The 13,617-nt window shown below is 41.2% G+C and overlaps 1 protein-coding gene across 1 annotated transcript; it reads left to right on the top strand.

The window, feature by feature from the left end:
• The first annotated feature begins 6,093 nt into the window (after positions 1-6,093).
• Positions 6,094-11,395, top strand: znf319a (zinc finger protein 319a). The gene is made up of 2 exons (XM_008289017.1): positions 6,094-6,724; positions 7,780-11,395. The coding sequence occupies exon 2, from the start codon at positions 7,941-7,943 to the stop codon at positions 9,702-9,704; it is 1,764 nt and encodes a 587-aa protein (XP_008287239.1). The 5' UTR covers positions 6,094-6,724; positions 7,780-7,940; the 3' UTR covers positions 9,705-11,395.
• Positions 11,396-13,617: the final 2,222 nt, after the last annotated feature.

The raw sequence follows: 13,617 nt of genomic DNA, 5'->3' as shown, positions 1-13,617 counted from the left end.
TGGGGTTTCTAACAGTGTCATTTCCAGACACTTTTCTTTGATTTTCTTTTTTTTTTTTGTTTCGTTTCGATTATTTTTTTTATTTTTTTCAGTTTTGGGCCGGATGAGATTTTTTTCAGCATGTTTGTTTAGCCTGCTCAATCTGGTGTCAGTTTGTGAGTTTCTCCCTCTCGTCTCTCTTATCCAGCAACACGAGGCTACGTGAGACGTGGAGAGCAGTGTAAAATACAACGCTAGCTTTTAACTCTCAGTGGATACCGACATGTCCTGAGTTTATGAATGATATAAAAAGAAACTCTCTGCTACTGTATGTTTTATACTTCGCACCCAGTGGCATCATCATGTTGTGACATCATTGCATGCCCGAGCATGCTCTTTCTTACTCTTTGGTTTATGAGGTTGTTTCGAAGTTAATGTGGAGAAAATAATGAAATGTTTGAAATTAACGTGTCTGGTGTGGTTATTGCTGCGGTGGTTAATGACTGAGATCCACAAAGGCGGTGAAGGAAACGACTAAAACCTGCACGTCGAGGCAGGTTTATTCGTGTTGAGCTGTTAAAAAATGATCAGCTCCACGGTCTGCAATACGATCGAGTGATTTACGAAACCGTTAATGCCAAAAAACTTACTGCGTTCTTTTTGCTAAAGCTGTTTTTTCCAGTTTGTAAACGTCTACAGCTGCTTTTATCTCAACAAAACGCACAACTTTACATCCGTAGAGACGGAAAAAGTGTTTCTTGTAATCGACTAAATGACGAAAAAAGTGGTTAATCAGGCCTGACATTTGCGATTCTGGATCATATTATTGAATTGTGTCTGATCGTTTTGGGAAGTCGAATATCCTTGTTTAGAGTGCAATTAACATAATGTACGGTTGGGTTTTAAGATAATTTAAGATGACTTAAACATTACTTTCCATCTGTACAACTACAAACAGCACGATAACTCATGTATGAAAGCATTACTATCTAAAAATTACATATACATCCACAGATGCCGATACATATTGCATTTATAAGGGCAATGGATTGCACTTTGCATGAAATAAAATAATTAATGTTGTAGAACCGCAACCAGGAATCCAGACATCAAACTTGTAGATCAAATAAAACATAAAGAAATGGTCTAGTTTGCAATTAAACCTTATGATTTAAAATATACATAGTTCCAAACTATCATTCTGATGCATTGATAACATTTCGGTCACCATGTACGGGCTGCAGTCACTTTCTATCAAGCGGAAAACTGCATTGTATGAGCTGAATTGGTCATTTATAGCCGATTCAATCAGTAAAAAGCAGCGGATTGGTTATAATCCGGAGCACAAAGCAGATCACATAATAGAGAGACATAAGGATAATTACTCTCTGCAATCACTTTGTGACAGATGATCACTTTTTGGCCCGACACCCCGACTCCCGGCTGAAGCCAGAACCGACAGTAGATCTCTTAAAGTGGCAGGACTCAACAGCAGGCGTGAACGAGCTGATCTTAAAGGTCCAGTCTGTGAGATTTAAGTGGATCTGGAATATAATACTCATAACTAGATTGTCGTTCCTGTGTTATCGCCTGAAAATAAGAATCGTGCCCGTATGGCTAGAAGGTGTAACTAGTAGCTGCTATCACCTTAATAAGTCGTAGCGATGCCGAAGATTGGTCGCATACGTTCAATGAAATTGTTCAAATTTGGAGGCGAAGGGTTCAGAGGTGGCATGAGCCAGTGGCTTTCTTTGCAACACCATTATTTTTAGACTTTTGTTAGGGATTGTCAGCAAAACTGCAAGATTAGGTTTCTAAAAATAATGTAAACTAAATTTTACAGGCACTTATTCACACAACCACAAGAGGTCGTCTGCGTAATCTGGTTTACTTTATGTTTATCGATAACGAGAATAGATGATACGCACCTTCTGGCCCACCAATAGGTGCAGTTTGTCCAATCTGAGACATTATTAAAGAGCTGATGACGACTGATAACCGACGTTCAATGGGCTGAAAACATGTAAATCATAATTAAGGGTGCAGTTCATGGTTTGATTCGTAGACTACATACACAAATCTATTAAAAGCAAGGTTGTAGGCAAGATTTGGAGGAATACCAAAGTCTTAAAGTCAAAGTTTCAAATGTCTAAATTTTAATGACTTGAATTTTTCTACCCAAATAAACATACTAATCTAAATGTAAGACAAGATCGTTTTTTTGAGGTTGAAACAGTGATGGTTGTCTTGTATTTAAACAAGACAGCAATGGTGGAGCATGGTCTTCTACAGAGAATGTTGCATTATGAGATGTTTCTAGAAGAGTGAGTGTTTTCAGAGCTTTCATAGTCAGTCAGTATTAACAGTATTTGGTTCACCCAGTTTAACCTGCAGGAGGTTCAGCCAAGACTTACGGCTGTCACAAATAATCAAAAAAACAAGATGAAGTGTTTCATGGCATTAAAAATCCTTTTGGTTGTCCTGTATTCCTGACAATTTATTAAATAACAAAAAACTGCCATCTTAAATGACGCACAGAAGCCTTTTAATTTAATGCCTCCATCAGTAAGACGGTGTTTCACTTCAAAACTGTTAAGAACCAAGTCTTTTCTGGTTGAAAATGCCGAGGCACAAAACATGGTTAGATTTTGGAAAAGGAACTTGGTTTGGGTTAAGAAAGAAAGAAAGAAAGAAAGAAAGAAAGAAAGAAAGAAAGAAAGAAAGAAAGAAAGAAAAATAAACTGGTGTTAATTGTTGCCAGGAAACAAGAAGAAAACAGATGGAAAAGTCCTGTTTTTGTTGATCCGTCCATCCATCCACCCTGACATCCTCCTTCTGGGACAGGTGAGACATCTGCAGAAAAAGTTGGTGTTTTTTTTCCTTTCAAGTTTCATATAAAGTGGTAGTTTTGGAAAAGACACTTCTTGCAGCTGGAAGATGAATAGGATCCTTGTGTCCTAGTCAGTATGAAAATAAAGCTTTAGCCATTAGTTGATTAAGTTAGCTTAGCATAAAGCTGACTAACAGCTAACATGGCTCTGCACAAAGCCAACAAAACTCTGAAGCCACAAGTTAATGTGAGACAGCAGGGAAGATGCTGAGCAAAGTGTGTCACTTCGACCATAGGTATGTATCATAAAGGCTAGATGTCTCGTCCAATGGAATCGCACGGCCACACTGGCGGCCATCTTGGTACGGTCCGCTCACTCACCCAGTGTAGTGGTGCATGTACTTTTTAAATAACCATAACTTGCTCAATTTTCTACCGATTTTCAAACAGTTTGGTTTGTTATAAACGTCAGAGGTGTAGTTATAACACTTATGGATAATTATGTTACACTCTCACGGACAGCAACAATTTGTATTTTAATTTTTTTGTATTTTATCTGTATTTTTAAACCGTTTGTAAATCCGACAAGATTTCGGTGAGATAAGAGTATTTACGTTTGTGCAGATCACTCACCTTCCTTCACGTACCACAGGTTCCACCAGAGAGCTTTCCCGTATCAAGATGGCCGAAGGGTGATCCCGTTTGAAACGCCGCCTTAAGACATCTAGCCTTTATTATACATATCTATGACTTTGACACTTTTTGTGTCTGTATGTGTTTTTCTGAAAAGAATCCACTTATTTGCTTTTTGCCTTCTGTATGTAACAACTCTACTTTCACTGTGTCTACAGAGATGCGTTGTTACTGCTCAGACACCAGCAACACTTTGCATCTGTCTTGACATCGTGTTTGCTATTTAACTCTGTAATAATCCGAGTTCTGATTAGAAGGAAAATGTCTTTTACTGCTGAAAGAAAATTCAATCCTTCTCTCCCTCACTGTCAGATTACAGGTTAAAATGACCAACAGCTAAAAGACAAACTGCACTTGTTCTAAACTTCCTTTAATAATCAGACCTGCAGTTATATTAGAGTCAGTAATTCTAACTAAATGGTGAATCACAACTAAACTCTGTGATAATTTTGCACCTGAATCTGGTATTTGTTGTGGTATTAAAAGGTTTCTGTGTGTTGACTAATACTCGGCTTGTGCTAAGGATGGTCTCACGTCTCCTCATTGAGCAGAAATAAAAGCTTCAGACGACCACCAAGATGGAAAACCAGAACGACTTCAGGGTCAAGCAAGGACTGAAGTAGGAGGAGTGATTTAAAAAGAGAAATAGGATTGTTCTTGCAGCATCCAGCACTTTATTTATATCATTAACATGTCTGGCACCCACACGCATCTCAATTTTAATTAGTTTGGTCCAATCACACTGCAAAAACAGCCCAAAATATTGTGTTAATGGGTGAAATATACTCATTTCAAGCAACAAAACAATTAATGCCTTTGGGGTACGAAAGGACTTGATAAGTTAGCCAACTAAAATAATTTATTTTATTTAAATATTTGACCATAATAAAAAATAAATACATTTTTTAAAAGTTATTCATTTTTCTGCTGTTTATTTTCGCAGGTAAATCAATTGATGTTTTTGGATTATTTACTGACCCTGAGCCAAATGTTTAGATTATCAAATTAACACACAATGAATTTCATTGTCAATTAATGTGCAGATTATTTTTTTCTGTATTATTCGATTACTTTTTTGGGCTACACCATGTCACGTGGTGAAAATGTCTATTGGTGTTTCCCAAAGCCCACGATGACAAATGTCATTTTTGTCCACAACCCAAAGATGTTCAGTTTACTGTCATAGAAGAAAGAAACCAGAAACCATTCACATTTGAGAAGCTGCAATCAGAGAATTTAGACTTCTTGTTTCTTAAAAATGTACTCAAAATGATGAATCAGTTATAAAAATAGTTGACGATTAATGTATTAGTTGACATCTAATCCATTTATAGTTGAGGCTCTAATGTACGACCTGTCCAGGGTGTCCCCTGCCTTCGCCCTAAGTCAGCTGGGATAGGCTCCAGCCCCCCGTGACCCTAGTGAGGATTAAGCGGTGTATAGATAATGGATGGATGGATGGATGGCTCTAATGTATATTAGTCACCTGGTGTCTGGATTTCATGCTTTCCATCATAAACTGATACAGAAAAAAACACTAATTGTTGCAAAAAAAAAAAACTCATCAGAATGCAGGAAAGTAAGTCAAGTCGTTATGATTAATACAGAACATTTTATTAATTTAGGAATTGATTTCAAACAGAGACAGTGTACATTCATAAAACGCTTCTGCAAATGGAACAGAATTAGCCAAGTAGTTTTTATTTGTAGCTGTTGTGTAACAAACATGACCAACAGCACGACACACAAAAAACATGCAGTTCTAAACAGAATTAAATAGTAATCTGCAGTAAATCATACAGAAAATTACAAAACAAAAGGTGCTTTCCAATAGAAAAATTACAAATTAACCTAACCAAGTCATCAGAGTGCAATTCAACTATTTGTGTGTTTCTACCTAATGCCCTGATTAACTTATTTACAGAACACATTCATTTAATCTGCAACAAATATGAATATACAGAAACAGCACAAAAAAAGCGGTATGTACAGAAAAACCGTGTGGAGAAAAAAAAAAGTGTCTACAATGTTCATGGAGCAAACACGTTTAGCAAACAGTGTTATTTATAATGTCAGTTTACCTGAATCATTTAAATATTTAGGAATAAATAGAAAATCTGACATACTTCACTCTGGTCATCTATGCAATATGAATATTTTGTATGATTGAAATTTCACAATAACAAATATTAGGGTATAAATATTACTCCGCCGTGTTATGAATGACGCCCTTCACCATCATTTAGGAGCTTGATGCTCTGAATGTGATGGAGGAGAACCTGAAGAGCCTCCACTTCATGCATCCGCCAGTTTCCAGATGGAGCTCAGGTGTGTTTTGTGGAGTTTTATATAAGTATACAACTACTTTTATCTGAATCAAACAGTCATGACGTTCAAATATCCATCATTTTATTTCTGTGGTCATGGCAGAAGTGTGTCTTTGGTGACACTTTTCACAGTTTATTGTGTAATCAGGTCTTATATTAACATGTATTAGAGGTAATACTACTTCCCATGTTGAGGATATAGTGTGTAGTGTCATTTTCAGACTGTAATTAACATGATTTCTGGATGCCTTTTATAAATCAAATGAAGCAATTGTCTCTTTTCATCATTTCAGTCACAATGTTGGGGCTGCACTCACAATGTGGCAAATGTAAAACTGCATTATATGAGTTAAACAGGTTCTTTAAAGCTACTTCAGCAGGTAGAAACAAGTGGATTGGTTCCACAAAGCAGGTTAAAGAAAAGTAGCGACAAAATGTTAACTGCTCCAACAGACTGGAGTCACTTTTGGGCAGACGATCACTTTCTGGCAGCGCCGTCATTAGTTCAGGGACTCTCAGGTGTTTCTGTTTACATCTGCTCCTGAACGCAACACTCCCCCCTACTGTCTCGCCGGAGAAACGGGCTTTATCGCGTCTTATCCGGCTCCTATTCACCTTTGTGTTTGTTTGAAAGCTCCCCAAACAAACTCCCAGGGCTACTTACCTCCACCGGGGCTCGGTTCGGGCTCCTCCGGGATGGAGCGGCTGTAGCAGCGGCGGCTCCAGCGGCGGTAGCTCGCTGCGTGGCGGTTTCCGGTGTCCGTCCGTCTGCAGGAGGATGGCGTCCGGCTTCACCCGCATCCCCTCCACCGCCGGTCCTCCGTGTCCCGAAAACACCGACGGCCGTCGACCCCAGAGCGAAGAGGGCAGCGAAAAGCACCGATAAGCGGCTCCGGTGAGTTATCGTGGACAGTTTCGTGGCGAACGGTGGTTTTGTGCAGATGTGCGGGGCTCGGCTGCAGGAGGCGGATTTCCCCCCGCAGCTCCGGGGAGGCCTACTTCTATCTGGGGTCCGTTCGCAGTGAAGGCTCGTATCAAACCACTAAACGTTATTGTGGCCTTTCATAAAGCGGCATCTGAAGCCGAGCCGTGCAGCTCGCCGGGCTGCGGCGCTTCTTGTCGCTTTTCCCTCGTTTTGTTTCGTCCATCGAGTGCAGTTCATCTCACGGAAACACCGGAGATTAGTTTGCTTTTCTAGCGGGAGATAACCGGTGTTATTCGGGGAGGAAGTCCAGTTGTGTAGCTGGTACTAGCCGTTAGCCGTTAGCTGTCGCAGCTAACGTCGGCTCCTGGAAAGAGAAACCGTTTCAGTGCATATGCTGTTTTAAATATGATATATATCTAATAAAACCAGCTAAATAAAGCAGACAGGCCGCGTTTTACAAATCCATTTACACCGAACATTTAAATTAAACACATGTAGCCGAAATTTTGACTCATTACGTTCCCGATTTTCAGGAAATAGACAGAGCCGGATGATTCTGGTTTTGATGAGCGCTAGCTTAACTAACTGTTCATTTGTGGGTTTTGTTTGAGGTAAATGCTGCCGGTGTGTACATGTCACCACGTTATCACACTCACACAAAGTAGTGTCTACACTGTACTTTTATATTTGTTTTTTTAAACCACCGACTAAGAAGTTGTAGGCCTCTCGAGCTAGCTGTTTTATCCCCATCACAAACGAATTTCTGAAATTCCAGCAGCTCCGATTATTGTCACGCTGATTTTACAGCACGTTTCTCTGCATGTAATCAGTAAACAGGAGGTTTGTGAGTTGGTGCTGCTGTCACTGACTCTCCTGTTTATGGGAAATCACGTTGTAAACTGTGACAGCTCACCAGCTCTGCACTTTCACATCCTCCACTGTTTGTGCTTGCTGCAGTAACATCTTGTGCATTAGTTTTGCATTAAATAATTAGTTGGGTTTTTTTTGTTTTTGTTTCCCTGCAGGTTTTCTGCTCAATCTCACAGGACGTGTGTGCAGACACAGCTCTGAGCTCCCCTCGGTGGGCGGCTGGTTATTCCTAAAACCACATCCACCGTCATCTCAGTCGGGCACTGAAATCCCCCTCATCCTCTGAGCACTGAGCTGTTGAACGCCAAGTGGAAGGATGACAGAGGCGTGGCAGCAGCAGCAGCAACATGCAGTGGCTCCACCCTCCGTTGTGCACACGCTCCCCCAGGCGACCGACAACCCTCTGGGCTGCGCTGTGTACGGTGTCGTCCTGCAGCCAGATGCCTCCCTGCAGCAGCCCCAGCACGGCCAGCAGCACGCCGTTCAAGCCCAGCAGCCCTCCTTGCAGGTAGGGGGCGAGAGAGGGCACAAGTGCGGAGCCTGCGGCCACGACATCTCTCACCTGGCCAACCCTCATGAGCACCAGTGCATGGTGAGCCAAGACCGGTCCTTTCAGTGCACGCAGTGCATGAAGATCTTCAGCCAGGCGACGGACCTGCTGGAGCATCAGTGTGTGCAGGTGGAGCAGAAGCCTTTCGTGTGTGGAGTTTGTAAGATGGGTTTCTCGCTGCTCACCTCCTTGGCTCAGCACCACAACTCGCACGGCAACGGAAACAATCCAATGAAATGTTCCATCTGCGAGAAAACCTACCGGCCGGGTTCTGGAAATGCCACCCCAACCTCGTCAGCTGCCAACCCCCAGCAGCCCTCCACCGGAGAGACGTCCGGTGGCGGCGCCGCCATCAGTGCCTCGTCTCCTCCTGCGTTCGAGGCGTCTGCGCCAGACAGGCCATACAAGTGCTCAGTGTGCCATAAGTCCTTTCGGCATTTGTCAGAGCTGACCCGCCACGAGAGAATACACACTGGTGAAAAGCCATACAAATGTGACACATGTGATAAAAGCTTCAGCCAGTCCTCACATCTGGCGCATCACCAGCGTACACACAGCTCTGAGCGGCCGTACAAATGCGCGGTGTGCGAGAAGAGCTTCAAACACCGCTCTCACCTCGTGCGGCACATGTACGCTCATTCGGGCGAGCACCTTTTCAAGTGCAATTTGTGTGAGATGCACTTTAAAGAGTCGTCTGAGCTCCTGCACCATCAATGCCAGCCAGAAGGGGAGAGGCCTTTCCGCTGCGGTTCTTGCGGAAAGAGCTTCAAGCGGCCGTCCGACCTGCGGCAGCACGAACGCACCCACTCCGAGGAGCGACCTTTCCAATGTGAGGAGTGCCAGATGAGCTTCAAGCAGCAGTACGCTCTCGTGCGCCACCGACGCACTCACAAAAACCCAGCCGATCGCCCTTTCAAGTGCAACCTCTGCGATAAGGGCTTCCTCCAGCCATCCCACCTGCTCTACCACCAGCAGGTTCACGGGATGGAAAGTCTGTTTAAGTGTGCATCCTGCCAGAAGTCTTTCAGCCAATCGGGAGAACTGCTGCGACACAAATGTGGTGGCGAAGTGGAAAAACCGTACAAGTGCGACGTTTGCGGCAAAGGTTACAAAAAGAATTCGACGCTGCAGCGCCACCAAAACTCTCACTGCACGGAGAAGCCACTGAAATGCTCCCTGTGCGACAAGCGCTTTGTTTCGTCCTCGGAGTTCGTTCAGCACCGATGCGACCCGACCCGGGAGAAGCCGCTCAAATGTCCCGACTGCGAAAAGCGCTTCAGGTACTCGTCCGAGCTGCAGCGCCATCGCCGAGTTCACACGGGGGAGAAACCGTTCAAGTGCGCCAGCTGCGACAAGAGCTTCAAGCAGCGCGAGCACCTAGCCAAGCACCAGAGCGTGCACTCGCGGGAGACACAGTTTAAGTGCGTGTGGTGCGGCGAGCGCTTTGTCGACCTCACGGCTCTGCAGGAGCACACGGTCCAGCACACCGCCGAGGGCGAGAGCTTTCCCGAAGCTCCCTGCATCCCATGAACTGAGCTGCTCCTCAGCTCGGGGCAGCAAACATGACATTCAAAGCAACGTGTGCCAGCCTCCGCTCACCCATTTGTAGTTTCTAACATGCTCCCATTACTTATGATTTCTAGTAATTTTAAGACTGAATTTATCCTCACCCTTTGTTGAGTAAAAGGCAAATCGACAGCAGGGATCAGCATCCCTCTTCTTATTTTGGAACAAAAAAAAAACAAAAAAACAAACTTGAACGGCGTGAAAAAGATGTGAAATGTGGCAAGATCTCGGTTTTGTTTAGCGTGTGGGACCTTCCTCTGTGGTTGCATGTGGTCGTCTGTTGTGTAACCGTCGGTTCTGTTGTTGAGAAGGATGGCGAGAACGTCCAGACAGTTGTCCGTGTGTGCTCATGTGTAGGCTCCTCTGCAATCCATGTGCCTTTTTTTTTTTTTTTTTTGTCTGTTTTGTTTGTTTGTTTGTTTGTTTTTTTTATCGATCACTCACTTTGTGTTTGATTTCATGTCCAGTATAGCCGACAGAGAAACCCTCCCACCCAGCGGCTGGCTTGTGCAGCAGTATCTTTTCACATAACTAGGTCTTAGGTAGTGTCATCTGTTTGTGCATGAATATTTATCACACTTTAATATCACTGTTGTATTATAGGTTTGGTTTTATTTAGGAAAAACATCCTAAGAAGATGAAGAAGAAGAAGAAAAAAAAAAAACAAGTGGATTTGTGAAAATGTATAGCCAGTGTCCTATGAAATCTGTGTTGTTGCATCTTTGTATTAAAACAAATGACATCTAGGTAACTAACCCGTACCTACCATGTCATACAAACACTTGACATGTGCAATAGAACATGCACAATGTAATATTTATGACTACTGATTCATGGCATAGTCTACTCTGTTATATTATAGATTGTGTGTATACGCTATGTAAACATTGAAAACTGTATAGTGCTTATGTTACCTGCTTTTCTATTCACTATGAATGAGCTTGCCGTATTTTGCGAGCACTTTAGTTTCATTTCCAGAAGGATTTAACCCGACAAGACTTCAAACATTATGTTGCTCACTTGCCACAAACTAGCTGCATTAGTTACTGTGCGATTAGATCTAACAAAAGTAATGTTATTATTTCTTTCAGTTGTTTTTTTTTTTCTGTTTTTGTTTTTTTTTTTTTTTTCAAGAATTGGCCTTTTCACAGGATTTTAGCCTCCAGACGTTCAGCAGATTAATCCGAGTAGCCTCAAAGTTGCCACTTACGTGTTGGTTTATACCAGGGATAAAGTTAAAAAGAAAAAAAATGTGTGTACTTTAGTTTACCGTGTGGATTTCTATATTCTGTACAATCTTTGCAGTATATTTAAAAGAGGGGGTTTTTGGAGTTTAAAAATGAAATCGTGGACAAAGGGAATTGGACGCCGACGGGGTGGGGATGGACGAGGGGGTGGGGGGTGACTGTGTGCCATGATTTAAAATCCTGGTGAGTCTGCTTCAGAAGCTCCTGCTGGAGGAGAGTGAGTGAAATGAAGCATTGATTTACACATATGGATATCAATATAGACTCCTGTTCATACTGTATACAGACAATTAAAATAAACCAACCTTATGACAACTGCGGTGTGCGAGGTTTTCGTCACATGCTGGAAAGATTTATTCAACTGTAAATGCAATAAAACTAAAGAGGAGGTGCAGGTGGACGTAAACACTGGAGGGTTTTATGACTGTTTTTCCATTCCTCAGCTCGACTGTTCTCCATCCTCGGCTGACCTTTTACCATTTGTGGATACTGATCATGAGCGCTTCCCATCATTAAACACCAGATGTTGTATTTACAGAACACGCTGAGGCGGAAGTTACAGGTCCAGAGAGCTCCAGAGTCACTCAGATATGTCTGCAGTGGCTTTAATCCTGCAGGTAGCTCACCTGTTCTAGATAGATATGGCAAGAATGAGCTTTTAAAAGAGTAATATTTGGATAACGGTGATGCTTTAGATTACAGCTGATAACATGATGTTTAATAAATCCCAATTTTAAGCTTTTGTGCTTCAAGTGTGCTAATAGTTGAAGGTATGTGGGAAGAAAAATACTTTGTAGGGCTTTAACATGGACAGATAATGAAACAAAAGGCCCCCCTCACTAAATCTACTGACAACCAAGACACACTGATAGTCCTTTTTTTATTAGCACATGTATTGGTTCCTGAATTTCTGTGTTTCTGCTTACATACAGCTGACCAGTCTTTTTGATGGAGGCTTCGACCACACACTCAGTTAACATATAGATACAGAAACAGCCAAAGAACAACAGGCAACATGAAAGTAGAGATAAAATGCTAAACTTAATGTAGCACGAGATTAAATATAATAAACAACTCTACTAGTTTGGGCCATTTTTGAGGCCAGGAAACAGACCCAAAGCTGTAGTGTTCACAGATTATTTTATTACCTTTTTATGAACTTTGATTTATTACACTGAGGTTTTACTTTGATCAAAAATGTTACACTTCAGTTTCTGGAAGTTTATATGTAAGTACCCACTGATTATTAATATATATGAGTAGACTATTGGGTACAGAGGCATACATGTAAAAGTAGGATTACACTGATATAGATTGAAATAGAGACAGTTTTTAAGTATTTTTGCATAGAGCTCCAACTAGAGCTGAAGAATTAATAGATTTGAAATCAAAATTGCAATTTGAAACAGTGCTTTCAGAAGGACAAAAAAGCGACACGACATGACACCAGAGATGAAAAACAACTACGAATACACGCAAAATAAGCATAAAGTTATAAAAATGATTACAAAATCACCACAGATAAACGGAAAACTACTCCAAAAGACTAAAGGAGAAAAAAGAAAAGAAAAATGTCCATACCGCAAAGTTATTTTAAAAAACAAACAAATCAAAAACCAGAAGGCACTGTCAATAAATCTTAACATTTGAGAGGCTAGGATCTTGAAATTTTTCCAGTTTTGGTATTTTTGTGGCAGCCACAACCAGACCAAAAAAAAGTAAATAAACAAATAAAAAAACAAACAAAACACACACACACATATATATATATGTATATATATATGAGATAGGGAAATCTTAAGGCCTGAGAGGCTGGAATCTTGAAATTTATCTAAATAAAAATAAAAATAATAATTATTGTTATTATTATTATTATTATTATTAATAATAATAATAATTAATATATACATATATTTTGATATATATAATTTCTTCATACATTAGAGTTGAGGTCATTCAGCTGATTGATTAACTGGCAAACCATTTCTGCTCTGTTTGGGTTTTGAAAATAATAATAAAAACAAAAATAATTTTGGAGGCAAAAATCTAAATCTAAAAACTTATTAGTAGCTGCAGATGTCCGGTAAGGGGAGACGAGAAGTAAAAATACAAAACAAACTCAAGTGCATCAAAATTGTATTTGAGTAAATATACTTCCATAGTACTACTGCAAAATAATATATGTCGCATGTTAACGTAAAATAATAATAATAATAATAATAATAATAATAATAATAATAATAATAATAATAAAAACAGTAACTAATGAAATGTACATTAAGGCTTCAGCCATTTATTTTTATTTCTACTAATATCATTAATATAAATACATATATTAGTGCCGTGACTGAATTGTCGTGTTTTACGTGTTTTACGTGTTTTCGGGGTCGAGTCTCGGCGGTTTGGTTCCGGGTGATGTTTACTGCAGAGCGGAAAGCCTCCTGGTTCTGCTAACGAACCCGCTGCTAGATGAACCTCCACCACCTCCACCCTCCGTCTGTCAGTATCACCGAATCACCGATACTGCGGATATCGCCCGCCTCGTCGACACCTTCGGCCCCGGTGGAGCCTCCTGCGGGTCCGCTAAACGCCGCGCCGCCGCTGCTAACCGGCTAACTACCGTTGATGTC

The sequence above is a fragment of the Stegastes partitus genome, unplaced genomic scaffold (assembly GCF_000690725.1).
Source record: "Stegastes partitus isolate 25-593 unplaced genomic scaffold, Stegastes_partitus-1.0.2 Scaffold588, whole genome shotgun sequence".
Taxonomy (NCBI): Eukaryota; Metazoa; Chordata; class Actinopteri; family Pomacentridae; genus Stegastes; species Stegastes partitus.
This window is presented reverse-complemented; position numbering and strand designations above follow the sequence as displayed.